The following is a 21,559-nucleotide window of genomic DNA, read 5'->3' on the forward strand; positions in this document are numbered from 1 at the left end:
GTTGTATCTATGTCATGAAATATTTAATATTTAAAAGGTGTTGTTTATGCAGATTATGCACTGTACCATAGAATCAACAGAGTTGCATTGGTAAACTAGATGATGAGCATAGTAGCCCTTCTAGGTTGACCCTGTATGGATGGACATACAAAGAAAAGGAGACCACAGTTTTCTATGACAGACCTGCTCCAACAATGGCTAGAATCCCACTGGGGTGCATCGTCCTTGCTTTATGCTCGTATGCCTGGGGTGACAGCTGTCTAAAAGGGGGAGGATTGGGATGAGGGTAGTGCCATGGTCCCTACCCCTTTTTTCCTTGAACCAGTGGAAATTGTACTACTGAATATGGAGCAGCGATATGCAGCCAGTGTTTTAACTGAACACCAATACAGTTTTTATATAAATTGTTTATATGTCCTGTGAACAGAAGTATTAATAAAGGTGAATGGAAGGAAAATCTGCTTTCAAATAAAGATGATCTGTTAAGTGCTGGAATAACTTCTGCAGGCTTGTGGCCGGGGAGAGAGATGACCAACACCAGACAGAAAGTAATGGAGCAAGGAACGGTCATTTACATAAATTACCTTAAACAGTGCCTCATTTATCTGCCACCAAACATTATTTTTCCCTTCTGGCTCGTTCAGTGGACCTTTTTTCCTAGATGGACTGGTCCAGCATGGATCAGTATATTCTGCCTTCTGGGCTTGTACACCATGTCATTTATTTTGAATAGAAGCCTTTACTTAATAAGGTTAGAGAGATGGAGAGAAAGGAAGTTGCTGATTATGTGCAACATCACCTTCACAAACACATGCACACTACTATTAAAATGTAAGTAATATATTGTGACTAAGAGCTGACATACAGAAGTATTATAGAAAAGAAATAGGATTCCCTTTTTATATCTATATGAAAATGAACTCTGAGAGGATCACCACGTATTACATGTAACACGAGGGATTTGTTACATGCATAGTAATTTGTTGCCATCCAGGAGATATATTCATATTCAGAGGAGAAAATTGTTATAGTCTCGTTATTTTCTCCCCCCACAGGCCAAACCACTCTAATTAAATTTAAGGGGGGGAAATAATGCCCTCCTTATCTGTGTCCTCATTAAGTGACTGCTGCTTTGCTTATCTATGTTCTGAGTGTTACATTTTAACTGTAGATTATTCAGCAGAGCAATTTACTGCCCTTCTTGCCTGTTATGAATGATAAAAGTTGCATAAAGTTACAAGACTGGCTTCCTGAGCACACAGTTACTGATGGAACCCGTGTAGAAAGATACAGCTTTTGTGAATCTCTTGCCAGTTCTAATTTTTCAGGCTCTAACAAAACATATAAATCATGTTCAGCACAGTAAACCTGTGCAGTGAAAGCTTTTTTTTTTTTTACAGTCCTGTATATTTATTAGTTTCTACTAAATTACAGCAATAGATTTCTTTTTTATTTTTTAATTTCCATCATTTCTCCCAGTACCATTCTGTAGCTTCGTATCTTTAAGCTGGAAGAACTCTTTCACTGCTGTGTTTTTGCAAGTCGCATCCTCACCCCAGTTTCTGATGGAATTTTATGATTTAAGGGCTATGCTCTTCCAAACTTCAGTAATCATATGTTTCCTCCAGGATAGGCTGGGCAAACTCTCAACACAACCTCTGCTTTTCATTGGTATTAGTTTGTTTATGTGGAGGTGGCCTTATGCCTATGTAGAACATCACAGGCCCCACTTATGGAGGGAACCTACACACATGCACACATCCACCTACCAGCCAGAATGCAATTCTCAATTCACCATCCGTGGTCCAATGCCAGATAGCTATGTTGGAGACTGAATCCCTTAATTGCCCTTCCCTTCTCAGAAAGTTCTGCTTTAGGGATTGCAGTGAATATATATAGGTATAAGGATCTGTTCATAGGTAAGGTGAAGACTGGTGTGGCCCTGCATATGTTTCTTTGTGTATCTTCCCACAAAATCTGTGTCCTGCCCTGGTTTGGTGTACCCATGTGGTCATGAGATTGCAACATGTCACTCCAAAATTTATGAAGAAAATTTATTTAAAAAAAAAAATAATTAGATGTAGGCCAAAATAAACTGAAACCCTACTCTTCTACATTGCAGTTGCATATGTTCAGAGGAATCCTTAAGAATCTCTTTCAAAGTTTCAGGAATAGTATTTTAAAAACCACTGATTCTCATACTGTGAATAAAAATTTATGTTCAGCCAGCAAAAGAAAGGAAATTAAGAGTTACGGTGCAACTCAGTTTGATGTACCTAGGCAATACAATAGATCTAAAGCATGAGTCTAACCTTCTTTCTATGTGTTGTATTCATTGCTTCATAGCTCAGAGATATACACTAATAAAGCAATATATTCTACACATAGAACTGCAGTAGTCCACAGAACTGAATGCTTCATCCCTCCACAAGTCTATGCTACAAGCTCTGGACTCCTTCAAAACGACAAGTCTACTGCCAAATTCCTGTTGCTGTAGTACAGTGGAATAAAAATGCTCCACAAAAAGCAAATACAATTAAACTCCAAACACACTTAAAAATGAAAACAACTAACAGGAAAACATAAAGGCAAATAAAGCCAACATAGTGACTATCTCCTTCCCACTCTTAAGCCTACCTCAAGAATCAGGATCACAGCATGACAAAATGACAGAGCAAATCAGAAAAGGAAAAAAAAAAAAAGTCTGTCTTATTAGCCCTTCCTCAGTAGACTGCTTTTGAAAATGTTCTTTCATTTTAACAGTTTGGCCTGGGAAAAGTCTCTGTAACAACATGACTGATTTTCGAAGATTACCCTTACAAAACAAAGCCACAGGAAAGAGAGCATAACCAATGCCTCTGAGGATTCCAATACACAGTCTTTTGCCAGTTCCAGCCTCTTGTTCTCTGCGGACTTCAAAGTGATCTCTATTTTTTTATTTTACTTTTTTCTTGTAAAGATAAAAGTATTATCACCCATTCCAAAACCCAATGTTCGGCACACAGTCTAATAGACTTATGAGCCATTTTCCTAAAATACCATTTAGTCATCAGCAGTGTCCTTCTGATACTTCAACACTAATTCACATGCAAGTTTAGCAATCCTATGGAAGAGAATCTTAAATTAGTAAAATTTTGTATAGCAAATTGTTGCAAAAGAGTAGTCACCTTCTGTGTCTTACCTTCAGTGTTTTCAAGTAGTAATGACAGAAGTGATGTCCCTCATACTTTTGCCATTCCAACTCAAGGGAAGTGATTCAAATGCTTTAAGTGAGGAGGGGTGTCACTGATCTTAGGTAGCTGTTTTGGCAGTTGAGGATCAGGACCTCTATAATTTCTGCAAACTAGAAAGCTTCTGAATTAAGAATTTTATTAGGTGATTTACCTTGGTTCTCCCTAGGACTCCAATTATATTGCAGTTTTTAATCTTTAATCTTCATCTCATTAATGCTTCAAGAAAACATCTTATCTTTAATAAGGTTGCTGAGGTTATGTTCTGGTGCATTGATGCTGTATTTTTCATGCCAGTCCCTATGTCATATATGCATCTTACAGATACAGAGAGCATGACCTCTGTTACCTGCAAGGAAAGGAATTTGAAAAATAACTTTTTCTCTTTTGACATTTTCTACAGTAAAAATAAGCCTCAACGCCTCCGCTCCCTCCACCCCAAAAGTGGGCACCAGTGCTAAGGAAAGAATTAAATAACCACATACACATTTAAATTCCTCTGATTTTGTGCATCCTTTCACTTCCTTGTGTAAAGTTGTGCACTTAAATCCATATTTAGGCACCAAAGGAAGTGGCCTGAATTTTAGAGATGCTGAATATGAGCAGCTCCTGCTGTAGTCAATGGGAGCTTCACATATTCAGCTCCTCTAAAAATCAGTCTGCTGCTTTAGGATTTATACACATTTAAGAATTTTGGGCACATAATTTTAAAAATTTTCATCCTTGACTCTATTCCATAACTTGATCTATGTATCCGATATTCCACAGCCTAATCTATATGCATTGCAGTCCTGGGTTTTAAATCCACATTTGCAAGTTAAGAACCTTTGTAAAAACGTGGGAATAAAAAGAATAAATAGGTGAAAACTTAAATAATGCAGTAGGCCTTGAGTAGAGGTGAACTGGAGGTGTTGTATGAGTGACACTTAGCCGCCCTCCCCCATCAGTGTTATGACACATTCACTTTTATTAAATTACTATTAAGAAAATACAAGATTGATTTATTAAAATGTTTATCAGTAGTGAGAAGCAGAAACTGAGCTCTTTAAGGGTCTATTAGGTAAAAATGGCTCAAGGTCAAATATTTGGGTCTGATTGTTCCAGATAGATTTGGCCCCCAGGGAATATCCCCTGCATAATGATGATGCTAGTCACCTCAATTTGGAGGCCATCAACAGTTATCGTTTGTACTAATGGGTCTTTGCCCCAAAACCCCCTCCCAGTACACACACCCCTCTCCAGTGCCCCCCAAATACTCCTTCCCAGTAAACATACCCTCTGGCACCCCTCCAAACCCTCTGCAGCTCCCCTTCTGTGCCCCCCCATAGTGTCCTCTTTTTGGGAATCTGAAATATGGTAACCCTAAAACATCAGATATAGATCAGGAATTCATCAGCACATTCACTCCACAGCACCCACAGAGTGCAATGTGGTAGCAGCGACTGGCAGGAGCAGGGCATGCAGCCACCACTGTGCTGACCCCGCAGACAGATGGAGGTGATCAGAGGTGATGTGACATGACCCCCCAGAAGGTTGAGGTTTTTTCAGACCCAACTTGACCCAAACCTGATACTTGTAGTCAGGTCCCATTGGGTTTGGGATGGGTTGCAAGACTCTAGTGTGGATGTTGCTGCATGGCAATCATACTGCCACCTGAGTCCAAGCCCACCTAACCTCCTGAGTCTGAGTTCACGTAGCTTGCCTGAGCTGCCACTCATGTAACAACAGTATCCATGTTGTTGTTTTTAGCGTGCTAGCTTGAGCTGAGTTAGCACAAATCTGTCTACCCTTGCTGGGCATCAGACTTCCCAGCTGCAGCGTAGACATACTCTTCGTACACAGCAAGCTGGGGTGTAAATTTATAGTTGTCAAGGTTCCTTCCCCACTCTGAACTCTAGGGTACAGATGTGGGGACCTGCATGAAAGACCCCCTAAGCTTTTTCTTACTAGCTTAGGTTAAAAACTTCCTCAAGGTACAAACTTTGCCTTCTCCTTGAAGCCTATGCTGCCACCACCACCAAGCATGTTAAACAAAGAACAGGGAAAGAGCCCACTTGGAGACGTCTTCCCCCCAAAATATCCCCCCAAGCCCTACACCCTCTTTCCTGGGGAAGGCTTGATAAAAATCCTCACCAATTTGTACAGGTGAACACAGACCCAAACCCTTGGATCTTAAGAACAATGAAAAAGCAATCAAGTTCTTAAAAGAAGACTTTTAATGAAAGAAAAGGTAAAAGAATCACCTCTGTAAAATCAGGATGGTAAATACCTTACAGGGTAATCCGATTGAAAACATAGAGAATCCCTCTAGGCAAAACCTCAAGTTACAAAAAAACACAAAAACAGGAATATACATTCCATTCAGCATAGCTATTTTAGCAGCCATTAAACAAAAGAAATCTAGTGCATTTCTAGCTAGATTACTTGCTAACTTTTTACAGGAGTTCTGAGCTGCATTCCTGATCTGTTCCCAGCAAAAGCATCACACAGACAGATAGACCCTTTGTTTCCCCCCGCTCCAGCTTTGAAAGTATCTTGTCTCCTCATTGGTCATTTTGGTCAGGTGCCAGCGAGGTTATCTTAGCTTCTTAACCCTTTACAGGTGAAAGGGTTTTGCCTCCGGCCTGGAGGGATTTTATAGTTCTGTATACAGAAAGGTGGTTACCCTTCCCTTTATATTTATGACAATAGTGCTCTAGCCTGCCACATATTAACTGGCTGTGTGGTCCCTGCTAGTGTGCATTAAAAGTTCTGTAGTGAAATGTGTTGTTACAGCTGGAACTTGTAGTGTGTGGTAGCAAGGTCCGCACAGCCAGTTAGTGCATGGCAAGCTAAAGCACTGTACATTCATTCCCAGGCTTGCTAAAAGTCCATGTAGACAAATCTTTAGGCAGAATATAAGTCTACAAATGTCTACAGGGTGTAAACACCAAGAATGGAAAGGAATTATTTAGTGTGGTATACTGAAGTATAACAGGAAAGCAAAAATTTAGGCTGCATGTCCGGTAGAAGTTCCTTAGAATGAAATGTATTATCCTGTAGGTTAGTATCCCCACTTAGGTGCATGTATGTTAATTTGAGCCCTCTAACATAGAATTCAGTCCATGAACTTATATGTGCAGGTTTGGAAATTGGTCTATATATGTTTGGTCTTAGATGTTTCTTAAATCCTTCAGAAATGCATGATCACTAGTTGTTTAAACTAAAAAATTGATACTGTTGATATTTTAACACATTTACACTTATTTTTTTCTCTCTTCTTAGCACCCTTCCCAAATGCACAAACTTCTTATTCTACCTCTGCTAATACAATAACTTCCTTACAGGCTAGTAACCAGATCCCTTGCTCATGTAAATCTATAGAAATCAGCGGTACTATATGAATTTTGACTAGCTGAGGATCAGGGTCTAGGACTCTTCTTGACCATGGTTGCTGTTAGATCATGCCATAAAGGCGTCATACCTGCTCTTTTTTCTCTCTCTTCCTGAATCCCATATACCACTGTTCATATACCTCCATCTATGAGGCCTATGCTGAGTTAGCAGTGGATACTCAGTTAAGGGAATTCAGACCAGCTGAAAAAGGGAGAACACCTATTCGCTTGTTATTCCCTTGTGTATACCCCACACAAGGTTACTGTGGGCTTGAAGGGGCAATTAACATACCAGACAGCCCCTGCAAGAGGGAAAGCTAAGCTTAATTGATGATGAAGCCAAACTGGGGAGGGGTTGATGGTGATTATGAAGTCATGAAGAGTGTGGCAGAAAGAAGCTGCAGGAAGGGAGTCTGCAATCATTTTCTGGGGTAGAGAAGAAGTAGGAAACAGTCCAGGGAGAGAGCAAGGAGTCTGAGGCATTAGACTTTGGCTGCTGGCTCTAGGGTCCCTAGGCTGGAACCCAGAGTAGAGTGAGGACCTAGGTTCCCCTACCAGCCACTGAAGAAGGTTAGGTAAAACCCCCTGAGGTAAGGGGTTTAAGGACCACAGAGCCTAGAGAGCGACAGAAGACCTGCTGTAAGGTCATTGGACTATAGCTTGGTTGGACTGTTTGTTACCCTGGAAGGGGTGGACTAAAGTGTGACCTGGCCAGGAAAGCCAAGTTGCCAGAAGAGAGATCACTGTATTGACAGAGTGACCATCAGCTGGGGGAACCATACAGGGAGACAGCCACTATGCCAGGAGTGGGCAAACATTTTGGTCTGAGGGCCACATTGGGGTTGCAAAACCGTATGGAGGGCAGGGTAGAGAAGGCTGTGCCTCTCCAAACAGCCTGGCCCCGCCCCCATCTGCCCTCTCCCACTTAGAATCATAGAATCATAGAATATCAGGGTTGGAAGGGACCCCAGAAGGTCATCTAGTCCAACCCCCTGCTCGAAGCAGGACCAATTCCCAGTTAAATCATCCCAGCCAGGGCTTTGTCAAGCCTGACCTTAAAAACCTCTAAGGAAGGAGATTCTACCACCTCCCTAGGTAACGCATTCCAGTGTTTCACCACCCTCTTAGTGAAAAAGTTTTTCCTAATATCCAATCTAAACCTCCCCCACTGCAACTTGAGACCATTACTCCTCGTTCTGTCATCTGCTACCATTGAGAACAGTCTAGAGCCATCCTCTTTGGAACCCCCTTTCAGGTAGTTGAAAGCAGCTATCAAATCCCCCCTCATTCTTCTCTTCTGCAGGCTAAACAATCCCAGCTCTCTCAGCCTCTCCTCATAAGTCATGTGTTCCAGACCCCTAATCATTTTTGTTGCCCTTCGCTGGACTCTCTCCAATTTATCCACATCCTTCTTGAAGTGTGGGGCCCAAAACTGGACACAGTACTCCAGATGAGGCCTCACCAATGTCGAATAGAGGGGAACGATCACGTCCCTCGATCTGCTCGCTATGCCCCTACTTATACATCCCAAAATGCCATTGGCCTTCTTGGCAACAAGGGCACACTGCTGACTCATATCCAGCTTCTCGTCCACTGTCACCCCTAGGTCCTTTTCCGCAGAACTGCTGCCTAGCCATTCGGTCCCTAGTCTGTAGCTGTGCATTGGGTTCTTCCGTCCTAAGTGCAGGACCCTGCACTTATCCTTATTGAACCTCATCAGATTTCTTTTGGCCCAATCCTCCAATTTGTCTAGGTCCTTCTGTATCCTATCCCTCCCCTCCAGCGTATCTACCACTCCTCCCAGTTTAGTATCATCCACAAATTTGCTGAGAGTGCAATCCACACCATCCTCCAGATCATTTATGAAGATATTGAACAAAACCGGCCCCAGGACCGACCCTTGGGGCACTCCACTTGATACCACTTCCTGCCCCCTGACTGACCCCCCTCAAAATCCCCATCCAACCCCATCTGCTCCTTGTCCCCTGACCACACCCTTCCGGAACCCCCTGGCCCTAACCAACCCCCAGGACCCCACCCCCATCAACCCCCCCCCCGGCCCTTGAGTGCCCCAACCCCTATCCACACCCCCATCCCCTGACAGGCCACTCAGGACTCCCACGCCTATCCAACCGCTCCCTGTCCCCTAACTGCCCTCCCAGGACCCTCTGCCCCTTATTCAAACCCCCCCGCCATCCATGCAGCTCAGAGCAGTAGGAGCTTGCAGCCTGGCCGGAGCCAGCTGCACTGCTCGCGTGGCGGTGTTGCTGTGGGGGACGGGGGACAGCAGGGGAGGGCCCACAGGATAGCCTCCCTGGCCAGGAGCTTAAGGGCCAGGCAGGACGGTCCCGCGGGCCGTAGTTTGCCCACCTCTGCACTATGCCATGCCTGGCCATAAGAAGATGCACCTATGGTGAGTGGAGCCCTTTACACCCCAGCTGACTGTCATAAACAAAGATTCCCAGCTGTCAATTCTGATATAGAGCAGTCAGGGAGAAAAGATGGGTGTGGGTGAGTTTCTGTGGCCTGTGATGTGCAGGAGGTCAGATTAGGTGATTATGATGGTTCCTTCTGGCTTTAAAAGTCTATGGGCCCATCTGCCCCTTGACCAAAGATTCACTTTGGCAATTAAGAGGGAGGGTGAAAGAGAACTTCCCTCAGTGCTGTTCCCAGTTCTCCAAGATAAAGGGCACAATACTCATCTCTTCTTTTCTGGTTTCACTAACTCAAGCCATAAGACAGGATCATGAGTTGCATAGAGTTTATTAGTGGTCAAGATGAGGAGTACATTTATACCCATGGAGTATGAGTGGGTCATACCATCTCCATCCCTTTGTGCTCTGGGCCAACCCTGCCCTGGGCCAGCTTGCCCTTGGCTTGACCAGTTTATTCAACCATACAGTGATAATTATGCCCCTTAAACTTATGTGAACCAGGTTCAAGATTTTGCCACTGAGATTTTGTCTAAACACAAGGGACCGTGTTTTCTTTTGTTTGTACACTGAGCTCCCTAATAACTAAAACCAAGCATTAATGCTGGCATACTGTGTTTGTTTATTAGCCTTTGTGTCGCTGAGAAAAATAAAAAAGAACAACCCAAAACTGGTTTTCCTGGACCATGGCCAATGTTTAGTAAAGCCACAATGTTTAGTGACTGCTATTCCTTTTAAGCTGTCTAAATTGAAACTTGTTATACCTTAGAATATAGACTTGAATTTCTCTAGGAGTATGGAATAGCTTTTGACCGTAGTTGTTTTTCAATGGTATCTCTGAACTATGAAAAAAATTGACAATTCAAATGCTTGAAATATTTTATGCCCTAGAAAATAGGTGTGCAAGTAGTATCCATTATCAAGCTCTGATTGTCTGTGGCCTTATCTTGTGTAAAGATGGAAACGAACAGAATCTGTAAGACATGATTTATTTTAAATTCTCTGCAGTTGGAAGCACTAGCTTTTATGGTTATGGGGACAGTTAAGTCTCAGTGTATCTGGTTTCAGGCAGTAAAGAGCCATAGAGAAAAAGAATGACCCTTAGGCACAGATTTCAGACCAAAGTCTGTTCAAAAAGGTGCATCCAGAACTGTGTGCACTCAATGGATATGCTTTTAAACCCACATTTCTTTCTTTCTTCCTTTTTTTCCCACAGACGATGGTAGAAAATGTGAGTCTGAAAATCTTGTATTAAATCTTTTAAAACCTTAGACTTTGGACAAGGTGATCCTCTAGGAGGTCAGCAAAGAAATCCACCCATGAACCTATCAGATTGCTGCACAGTGGCTGCACAACTGCCCCAACCCATAGCAGCTAATAGAACCTGGGGCCCCTGCATGTCCCTGTGCCAGGAGTTTAGGCCTGTGGATCCAAAAAGTATTGAATTTTCTAGTCCTTCACAGAGCTCACACACACTTCTAAGGAAACAGGCCCCATGCAGCACAGCACAGCTCAACAATGCACTGCAGGTGTGGAATATCGACTTCCAGACTGCTTCCAAAGCAGTGGATCCCATAGCAACTCCATTGCATCAAGCGCCTTCCATGCCTGTGGGGTGCAGAAAGCAGCATTTGTCCCCAAATCCTGAAAATTTTGAATAATTCCTCTGCAGCTGGTTCTGATGCAAGGTAAAACTGGAGGTTGTATTTAGAGATGCATTAAATAGAAAGTAAACATTCTGTTAGAGACTGAGTAATATTAGGAACTTTGGTAGCATTCTGTGTTGTTTCTGAACTGGGTGGCAATACAGCTCATATGTTACAGTGGACTTAATAGCACTGACTTTTTAAATTTTTTTATTTTTGCAAGTAGTATGTACCTTGGTGAACAATATATGAGGGACAGTTAGAATGTCAGATGTCACATGAGGGAAGCAGTGAGATATAGATCCTTCACACCTAGGTATCTCTTTGAGTCTGGATTAGTAAGGACCAAAACTTGTTATAATTGGTTGTTCAATGACCCATGAAGACTGAATTATTTGTTTCAGTCTGGTTCCTAATGAACATTGCGGTCTGTTCAGCATGCCCCAGAAAACATACTTATAGTTTATCTGTTGCTTATATAGGATATAATCAACACAAGCAAGATCAAACAGTCACAGCAAAGTGGCCAAGGAGTGAACTCACATAGAATCTGAACTATATCACTGCAAGACATGGCTCATGACTGAGGCAGCGCAGGGGCTAGGGGATTTTGCAGTGCAGCTGCCTGAGATTTTCTTGTTCCATGGCTAATACGTTTTCAGTTTTGAGCTCTCAGTTCATCACCTTTCACAAGAACTAAAACTAATGGATGTACAATAACTTTTTAAATTCAAGTTAAAGATGAGAAGTTACTTGGTTTTACTTACAGTTTTATTCTGCTTTGGGAGTTCACCTATGTCTCTCTACTATTTTATAAGCAATTGAAGGTTTAGAAAAAAATAAGAGAATCAGTGTACCCTTTATTGAACTTAAAATGCTGCATAATCAAACTCCAGGGAAAAAATATGATATGCTCCAGCAGGGAGTTTATTAGTTCTGATATTTTAATGGGCCTGAGTTTTTGATCTTTAATTAAAAGAAATGGACGGGTTTTCTTTCTATTAACAGCAGAATGATGAAAACATTTAAGATGGGCTAGTAATACTCATCCCTTCTATCAAGTCACAGTTTAATCAAGAACTAATAATGAAGAATTCCACATAGAATCCTGAAAACAGCACTGCTAATTGCATTACTTTATTAAATATAATTGGTGCCAGGTATTTAAAACCTTCCACCTACCTTTCCATAATTGGCTTACTCCCTCTAGCTTTCCCAGTTAGCCCCCAAGAAGAAAGAAGTGGTGCAAGAGGTTAAAGTCAGAAATATTTCTTGTTTTTGGTTTATGCAGATGATTCACTGAGATGAAAGCGCACAATCTCCCAATAGTGTGCAATCACTTCATCATCAAAATCGTTTACTGCATTTGATATAAATGAGGGTGCCAATGTATTTTGAAGATCTCAGTGAGGATGTCAGTGTATTTTGCTGAAAAATTAGAGGAGCACTTCCAGTCTTCAGATCATATTTTTATATCATTTTAACTTTTTTACTACTAGCATCTTAAAAATGTAACACTGAAATTTAGTGAATTATTCTTCTCCAAATTTGCAAACCTTTTCTCCCTAAATTTTGCATATTAATAATAATCAGAATTTTTGCGTAGCTACTGCCTCACTCTTTGATCCTGGGTATGTCATTTGGTTCAACATTTTCAAAATTGGCTACTGTTTTTTCTGGTGCTGCCTTTTTTGGGGACCTCAAATTGAGGCATCTTGGTTTTGATTTTTCAGAGGTGCTGACAACCCCTGTCACCACATTTGTTGTCTTAAATTAAAGTTGTGGATGCTGAGCCCTTCTGAAAAATCAGAACCACCACATCTCAAGTTGGACACTGAAAAACGGAGGCACACAAAATCAGGCCTTAATGAAGATTATAGCATTAACCTCTCTGTCTCTCATTCTGCAGGGGTGTTGTGATGCCTAATTAGAACGTGATCCATTACTTATTGAAATGAATGAAAAGACTCTCACTGACTTCAGTGGGCCCTGGATCAGAATCTTGATGCTTAGGAAATGCTTTGAAGTCCTCAGATTCATAGACCTGATCAATTCGTCCAGGTTATACCAAAACCCCAATCAATCGGAGTTTTGTATATGCTGCAACTTCAGGATTGGGCCCCTGAGTATGGCCATTAAAAGATTTAAAAAGCACCCTTGCTACAGTTCCAAAAAGAATATCACTGGCTGAGAGCAACACCAGTTCTTGAATGGCTGGCACTAGATACTCAGTTCCTTTTCCCCAGGAGCTTGTGCATGGCATTTTTGTTTTAAATTTAGCTGCTACATTACCTGGCCAACTGTAATTACACATTCTGCTAGCATACAGTACTTTTAAACTATTACATATGAAAAGTGACTTTGCAGACTTATCAACACCCATATTTGCTTTTATTTGAAAGCAGGATTTGGAACTAATTGTTTCCTGAAGCTACTCTATCTTAAGGAACTGTATTCTACTCCTTTTGTCTGAAGAATATTCAGAATGTTTTTTAAAATATATCCAATAAACACAAAGCAATTATTCCTTTTATTGTATACACTATGTGCTTATGGTAATGGGTGTCTGTAACGGGGTCTCTGCAGGGCCCTCCTGGCTCCTGCCCCCACTGGGCTGAGAAAGTCACACATAGACCTTGGTGCAGTGCTCACCTAGTGCTTTTATTTACAGGCTGTGCCCCACCACTTTTCCACCATACACATAGTCCCCTTCTTACAGTCCACCAGCAGGAGAGAGGGGGCAAGCTAGCTCTCTCTGCTTCCCCTCACTACCTTCCCTCTAGTGCAGCTTCCCTCTTTCCAGCTCCTTCCCCCTGGGGCTTTTATCCAGCCCCAGCCTGATGAGACAGCAGCTGTTCCAGCTTTCCCAGTCAGGGCCAGGTGATCTACCCTGTCTATTCAACATTGGTGAGGCCTCATCTGGAGTACTGTGTCCAGTTTTGGGCCCCACACTTCAAGAAGGATGTGGATAAATTGGAGAGAGTCCAGCGAAGGGCAACAAAAATGATTAGGGGACTGGAACACATGAGTTATGAGGAGAGGCTGAGAGAGCTGGGATTGTTTAGCCTGCAGAAGAGAAGAATGAGGGGGGATCTGATAGCTGCTTTCAACTACCTGAAAGGGGGTTCCAAAGAGGATGGCTCTAGACTGTTCTCAATGGTAGCAGATGACAGAACGAGGAGTAATGGTCTCAAGTTGCAGTGGGGGAGGTTTAGATTGGATATTAGGAAAAACTTTTTCACTAAGAGGGTGGTGAAACACTGGAATGCGTTACCTAGGGAGGTGGTAGAATCTCCTTCCTTAGAGGTTTTTAAGGTCAGGCTTGACAAAGCCCTGGCTGGGATGATTTAACTGGGAATTGGTCCTGCTTTGAGCAGGGGGTTGGACTAGATGACCTTCTGGGGTCCCTTCCAACCCTGATATTCTATGATTCTATGATTCTACCCAGCTCCAATTCACCTCCCTTAATTGGAGCTGGATTGACAAAGGGTTGGCTAAGCAGTTTTCTGCCTAGCACCGTGTCACAGTGTCAAAAAGATAATCTTAGAAATCCAGAAAGAATATACATTGAATTTTAATGAAGTTCCACAAATACATAATTTATCACGAGGGAAACAACTCTGGTCATAAGCAAAATCTATGAAAGTATATTAAAGTATATCATAAAACATATATGAAAAGGTACAAATAACAGAATGTTAAGACTGTTAAAGGGGTACTGTCAACGGTCCATCAGAAATGTGATTTGCCAAATTTGCTGCACATCACAGGTGCATGCTCAGATGTAATATAATTTATGTATATAATGTTCTCAACTTCTCCCTCCTGTTCCTATCTCTGTAGGTTTTGTGAGCAGGTAGTGTAGCAACATTCATGGAACTTGAAGAGAGGAACACAGGTTGCAGGAGCAAAGAATTTGGAGGAGCACTAGGACAGCAGGCTGTGTGCACATGGCTAGAATGCTAGCTGCAGTTGCAGCATCTCTGTAAATACTTTTCTTAGGACTTGTCTATATGTCACCCAGGAAGGTTAAAACAAATTAACTAAAGGTAATTAAAGTGTATTAAATCCCTATGTGGATGCTCTCATTCAGAAATAAAATGGCCTTAGTTTGGTTTAGCTTAATCGCCTCTCAAGGTGGGTTCAAAGTATTTATCTTTTTAAAATGCTATTCAGCAGCTTGAACATGGAGGAGGACCCAGTGTCATGTGACCAGCCAGCTCTCCAAGGACCATCAGCAAGTGCTCCCATATTTTGGAACCACTGCTCTTGGGAGCTCAGTTTGCTTGAAAATTACTTAGGCTATTATTTTAGGAGTCATCTTGTAAATGGCCATGGCAGTTTATCAGACAGGAGATGACTATGACCAAAATATAGTTGTAGACCCCATAAACTGTTAGTTATGGCCTTAAAGGCCTACATTTCCTGTGATCTAAACTCCTAAATGAAAGTGGAGTAGCTCCAATGACTTCAGTAGAGTTAAACTGATTTTTACCAGCTGAGAATCTGTCCCTATATATTTTTGTATATCTATGGATTTTTTAATATGTATCAGAATATAGTACCTATATTCCAGATATAAGAATTAAAAGAAGCAGTGTATTATAATCAGGACCATTTTCATCCGTCTCCTAGGTTATGTTGCCTTCTCAAGGATTATTTTGGGATGGTGGCTGATGGAGATGTGGTCAGCTGTTTAACAGCCTTCCTTTCTCTCTCCTCAAGGAAGAGAGTCTTGCATTATAGGATGAATGCTAAAAGATTCTTGAGCTCAGGTGGAAGCAATGTCCACAGCCTAAGGTCCTAGCTAGAAGAAGTGGCAAAGAAATAAAATTATTTATATTTTAACCATGTGCATAAGAGTAGGACAGCCAACTGTTTCTGATAATTCATAACAAATGCAATGATAGCAATAGACAAAATAATAATTATTTGTAAATATATAGAGATTTTAATGAACAGGTTATAAAATACAATATTCAGTACTAGTGTATTTGTGTAACTCAGCTCATGCAGCTAGCCAGAGCACTGCTCATAAAAGCAATCATAATATACAAAAGCCCCACAAGATTACCTTGAGTACATGAAACAGCATTTAGAAATTAAACTTCAGACGCTACCGTCCTCCCTCCTCCCTCACATTCTCTCTCTCTTTCTCTCAGACACACACACACAGTAATAGTCCCTGCCATCTGCACCGCTATATTTTTCAAACGTTTGGCATTTTGTTTTTAGAACCTAAACGATGAGTAAAATGTCAAGTCACCCAGAAAATAATCATAGGCATGACAACTAAATGTTAGCTCAGCTTGTCTGTCTCGAACATAGTTCACAGTAGAGCTGCACTCACCTGTTTTAGAGACAGCACAAGTAGAGTGCAGATGGACAGAGGTACTGTGGGCATTAGTTGGTAAATCTTCAAAGAGCTATACAAGATTGTAGCAGCATGACTCCTGTTGGTTCGAATGAGAATCAATTATTTTCATTAATGACTTGGATAATGAAGTGGAGAGTATGCTTATAAAATTTGTGGCCGATCCCAGGCTAAGAGGAGTTGCTAGAACTTTGGAGGACAGGACTAGAATTCAAAATGACCCTCACAAATTGGAGAATTGGTCTGAAATCAACAAGATGAAATTCAATAAAGACAAGTGGCAAAGTACAACACTTGGGAAAGAAAAATCAAATGGACAACTACAAAATAAGGATTAACTGACTAGGCAGAAACACAGCTGAAAAGGATCTGAGGTTTACAGTGGATCACAAATTGAATATGAGCCAACAATATGATGTAGCTGAGAAAAAGGTTAATATTCTGAGGTGTATTAACAAGAGTGTTGTATGTAACATATGGGAGATAGTTGTCTCGCTTTATTCAGCACTGGTGAGGCCTCTGCTGGAATACTGTGTCCAGTTCTGAGCACCACACATTAAGAAAGATGTGGATAAATTAAGGAGGAGAGCAACAAAAATAATAAAAGGTTTAGTAAACCTGACCTATGAGGAAAGGTTTGTTTAATCTTGGGAAAAGAAGATTTGAGGGGGTGGACTGACCTAATAACAGTCTTCAAATCTATAAAGGACTGTTACAAACAGGACCATGATCAATTGTTCATCGTGTGCTCTGCAATTGGAACAAGAATTTAACAGCAGCAAGAGAGGTTTAGGATAAATATTAGGGAAAACTTTTTAATTATTAGAGTAATTAAGTTCTGAAATAGGCTTCCAAGGGAGGTTGTGGAATCCCCATCGCAGGAGGTTTTTAAGACTAGGTTAGACAAACACCTTGGTACTGCCATAGCTTCGGGGGCTGAATGAGATGACCACTTCAGGTCCTTTCCAACTCTACATTTCTGTGATTCTATGTGACTACACAAAATCTTTCAAAGTTTACTCTCTAAAAAACAAACTTCAGATTACTTTTTGAGATTAATGCATGTTATTTGTGACAGGAAACAATCATGTAGGTTCAACAGCAAAGCACATCTTGTCATGATTTCTGGCCTACATGAATTTCAGCTAAAAGGACTGTTGCCATCATTGATGCATGAGGGTGATAACTATAACTGAAAAACTGATTCTCTTAACTCTTCAATAAAAATTAAAAACCAGAATCAGGTTATCACAGAGATGACATAGAGTGTGTGTATCTCTCCCACTTTTCCCATTTTCAAATAATTTAAATGGTCATATCAATGATGTAACATTTCTGTAATGTTAGAAATGTGCAATGAGGAATTTCTACAAAGCTATATTTCTCTAGCATTTCCACAATTTCTTTCTTCGTTTTTTCCTTCTGTTCTTCCATCGTTTGGATACTATGTTGAAAATGATAGGAAGGTAGATAGACAATTGCTCAGTAGGATGCAAGGTAAAGCCTTTAGCTACAGTATCATAATCTTACAATTCAGAAACAGACCCATAGCAAAGAACATAACCTAAAGAAGTTGAATATAACCTGGCCAGAGACTATTGTCCACAGAAAATGTAGTAGGTACATTTGAAATTGAAGTCATCTTTAATAAGAAGTATAAAAGTTACATTAACATTCTGAGCTGTTCATTTAGAATTCAGGCTTTACTTTAACCCAGCTTTCTGGGGCAGAATCCTTATCTCACTGAGTGTGAGTTTTGCCCTAAATGTTTCTTTCCTTTATGCTGCAAAAAGAATGCAAGTATCCTATCAGCTATCTATCTTATTTCTGATGTGCCTATTTCATTGGTATTCAAGCACCTCGATATCACATTTTCTGGAAGGCTTTTAAAGTTTATGTAAGATCTTTTCTTCTGGCCTGGGCAGCTGGATGTAATCCAGAAATAATAGGAGCTTATGGCCATATATGCAAATTTTTTCTGTCAGGCTGAACTCAGCAACCTCTCTCTTTCAAAGATATACATTATTATCATAATAAGGGTACTACCAGTTTGCTTGCCCCCTGTGTCTTTCCATCTGCGTATCCAGTAACATCTGTTTGCAAAGATCAGTTCTTTCACTGAGTCAAATCTCACCAGCTCAGAGATGATTTTAATAACAAACCCCATGGAGTCTCTACTTTCAACCAGAGTAGGAATCCCCACACTTTAATATCCTTTGCCTTTATTGGTCATTGATTATCTTTAACCTCTTGTCAGCCTGCACTCGAGTTCATGCTGCACAGTCTCTGAAGAGATTGTTCTTTTTGTGTTCTGCCTGAAAACTCAACCTGCTCTCAACTATGTTTAATTTTTGATCCACTCCTCTCATTCTCTTTTCCTTTATTCAGAGGACAGTTCCAGCTTTCCCTTCCAGTGAAGAAAGAGTGATCTTTACTGTAGCCATTTTGTTTGTTAAAAGCTTCCAACAGCTCTTTGATGGCAGCGTTGCTAGCGCTAGTGTGACAGAGAAGGGGATGCCAGGCAGGGGGGAAACAATATGATACCCTTTCAGCTCCAGGTCAAGCTGGACAGCGTGGAACAAAAAAGTGATGTTTTTCAATGGTTTCAGTTTTGTGTCTGTCTTGCACCAAAATCTCTGTGCCCTTAGCTGTGTAACATAAGCAATTAGTCTCATAATTAGCAATTAGTAACGTAAGCATTAGTCTCAACAATTGAGGAGCAAATTCAGGATATGTCTGACTCTATTCACTGATCATCAAAACTTCTGAACAAATGTTCTTTGGGTCAAATTCATCCCTTGTTTAAGCAAGCACAGTTGCACTGAAGAAAGAAGGCTTCTAATGGCCCTGGCTTTCCACTGATGTTGTTTTGGGGGTTTTTTAATATTATTTTCTTCTGCTATATTTTATGTATATATTTATAAACAGTGCTCACTTCTTTTTACTTTATAAACAAAGAGATCCTTACCAAATGCTTCGATGCTCACATTCTGATGTCTTGAGTGTTTTACTTTTAAATAACTTAATTGTTTTTGCAATTAAGAAATTAATAACTAGAAATGGATATTAAGAAAGGCATGTATATTTAAAATTACAAAGAAGAGTGGTAATTGAAATTATTGGGGGAGATTTTCAAAGGCGAAAATGGGAATCAGGGTGTTGAATTTCAAGGAAAGTTGGGTGCCTAACTCCCTCTGTCTCCTTGAAAATCTCCCCCCCCCCAATAATTTTAATTATTCTCTTGTGTGATTTAAAATATATGTGCCTTAACATACTTTTCTTATTAAAACTGAATATAACAAAGAGTTACCATGCCAGTATTTCCCTTTTAGAGTATCACTGCTTGGGAGACGTCTCCTAAAATAATGTGTAACTCTTGGAATCACAACACCTGAAGTTAGTCTAGAAATTTGAAGAGTGAAGATGTTGTCTCTGATGGAATAAGAAGAAGCCATTTCTTTCAGCATGATAGCTTTTGTTTGTACTAATTTTGTGCAAGTACGTTTATGGTGACAGCCAGTATGCTAACTGTCTGAGGAATAAGTGAGTCAGACATTGTGGACTAGATTCCAGTTATTTGATGCAGAATAGGCTTCAATGTTCATCTCACTTTTTCTCTTCTTAGTCTTTTTTTGCCAATAATTTCTAAGCTACAGTAAAATGTTCTGTGTATGTACTCTAATCAATGCTTAAGGGAGCCAATGTTTCCTTGGGAATAGGGCACTGGACTGGGACTCAGGAGACCTGGGTTCAGTTCTGGGCTCTGGCACTGCCCTGCTGAATGAACATCATCAAATCTCTTCCCCTCCCTGTGCCCCAGTTTCCCCATCTCTAAAATGGGATTAATGATAATGACTTCCTTTGTAAAGTGCTTTGAGAGCTACAGATGAAAAGCACTGTATAAGAGATAGGTATTATTATTAGGAGGAGGATTCTGGTTATAAATTACACACCACTGATCTCCATGAAGATGCATGCAGTGCACTTCAGAGTTAAATTTGATCTTTGGTTTTTAAGAGGTAAAGAAATTATATTTTTGTCATGGTCTGTATATGGGGGTGGAAAGAAAGATCATGTGCCTGATGAATTTTTTTATGTATATTTATTTCAGGCCCTGCTTGATACGCAGAATCTTTTGAGAGCTCAGATTACAAATTTTACTTTCAACCTGGGATTTTCAGGGAAATTTTACCACACAGGTAAGAATGAAAATCTAAAATCACTTTCATTTTGATTGGAAGTATCTTTGTAGTGTAGGGGAAGTAGAAATGACATTGATTATGCAGCTTTGGTATTAAATGAAATGGGATGATGGGGAACTGCACTCAGTTTCTGAGTAGAGAGGAAAGCTTCCTTCACAAGAATATAACAAATAGAACAGATTGCCTCAGAGCATATAACATAATTGTGTGACTTGCTGGGTCAAACTGTGTTCCTGAAGGATGGTTTACATTGACCAACCCTTGTGGTGAAGCAGTATTCTCCATGAGAATAGTGTCCGAGATATATAAATACTTTTTTCCAGTTTTCCTATATTTTATTAAGCCAACTAGATCCACCTATATAAATTATTCTGCATATATTTATACAGTGTTTTGGTAGATTAGACACAAAGTGATACTTTTTAAAACTTCTTAAGAATCTATTATGAGTGAAAGCTGAACAGACAGTTAACTTCAATTTACATGTAGGAAATTCAGGCATGCATATAGGTCAGATCTAGTGCATACATCCAAAAAATTATACCTAAATACTCATATCTTCTATTAAAAATGTTAATTTCCATTCACAACCAAGTAAAGAATATCTTCAAAACATGGCTTTACATTTAAACTGGTTTGGCAAAGTAAGGGCTGGTTCTCTGAACTATTCATCAAGGATAAAGTTTGCAGATGACAAGAAGATTGTGGGATTGGTAAGTAATGAATACAGCAGGTCACTGACATAGAATGGTCTCGATTGCACAGTAATCTGGATGCAAGCAAACAATATGCATTTTAATGTGGCCAAAGGTAAAGTTATACCTCTAGGAACAAACAATGTAACACATACATACAGCATGGGGGATTCTATCCTGGAAGCAGTCACCTGAAAAAGATTTGTGGGTTGTGGTGGATGATCAGCTGAATGTGAACTCCCAGTGTGATGCTGTGGCCAAAAGTCCTAATGCAATGTTTGGATGTATAAACGGGAAATAAGGAGCATAAAGGTTATTTTACCCCTGTATTTGGCATTGGTGTGTCTTCTGCTGGAAAACGGTATCCAGTTTCTGATGTCCACAATTTAAGATGGATGTTGGTAAATGGGAGCGGATTCAGAGAAGGGCCATAAGAATTATTAAAGGGTTGGAAAACATGCCTTGTAGTGATAAACTCAAGGAGCTCATTCTGTTTATCTTAAAGAGGTTAGGCTGATTTAATCACAGTTTTGAAAAACCTACATAGGGAACAAATATTTGATAATGAACTCCTCAGTTTATCAGAGAAATGTATAACAAGGATCC

At 40.4% G+C, this 21,559-nt stretch overlaps 1 protein-coding gene across 2 annotated transcripts in view; it reads left to right on the forward strand.

Moving 5' to 3' along the window:
* The window catches only part of LOC125635426 (bifunctional heparan sulfate N-deacetylase/N-sulfotransferase 3), a 120,547-nt gene that overhangs the window by 22,684 nt on the left and 76,304 nt on the right, over window positions 1-21,559 (forward strand). For both annotated transcript variants that reach the window (XM_048847121.2, XM_048847122.2), the window contains exon 3: window positions 20,168-20,255. In XM_048847121.2, coding sequence (XP_048703078.1) covers window positions 20,168-20,255 — 88 coding nt within the window. The remainder of the gene's footprint in view (window positions 1-20,167; window positions 20,256-21,559) is intronic.

The sequence above is a fragment of the Caretta caretta genome, chromosome 4 (assembly GCF_965140235.1).
Source record: "Caretta caretta isolate rCarCar2 chromosome 4, rCarCar1.hap1, whole genome shotgun sequence".
Lineage (NCBI taxonomy): Eukaryota > Metazoa > Chordata > Testudines > Cheloniidae > Caretta > Caretta caretta.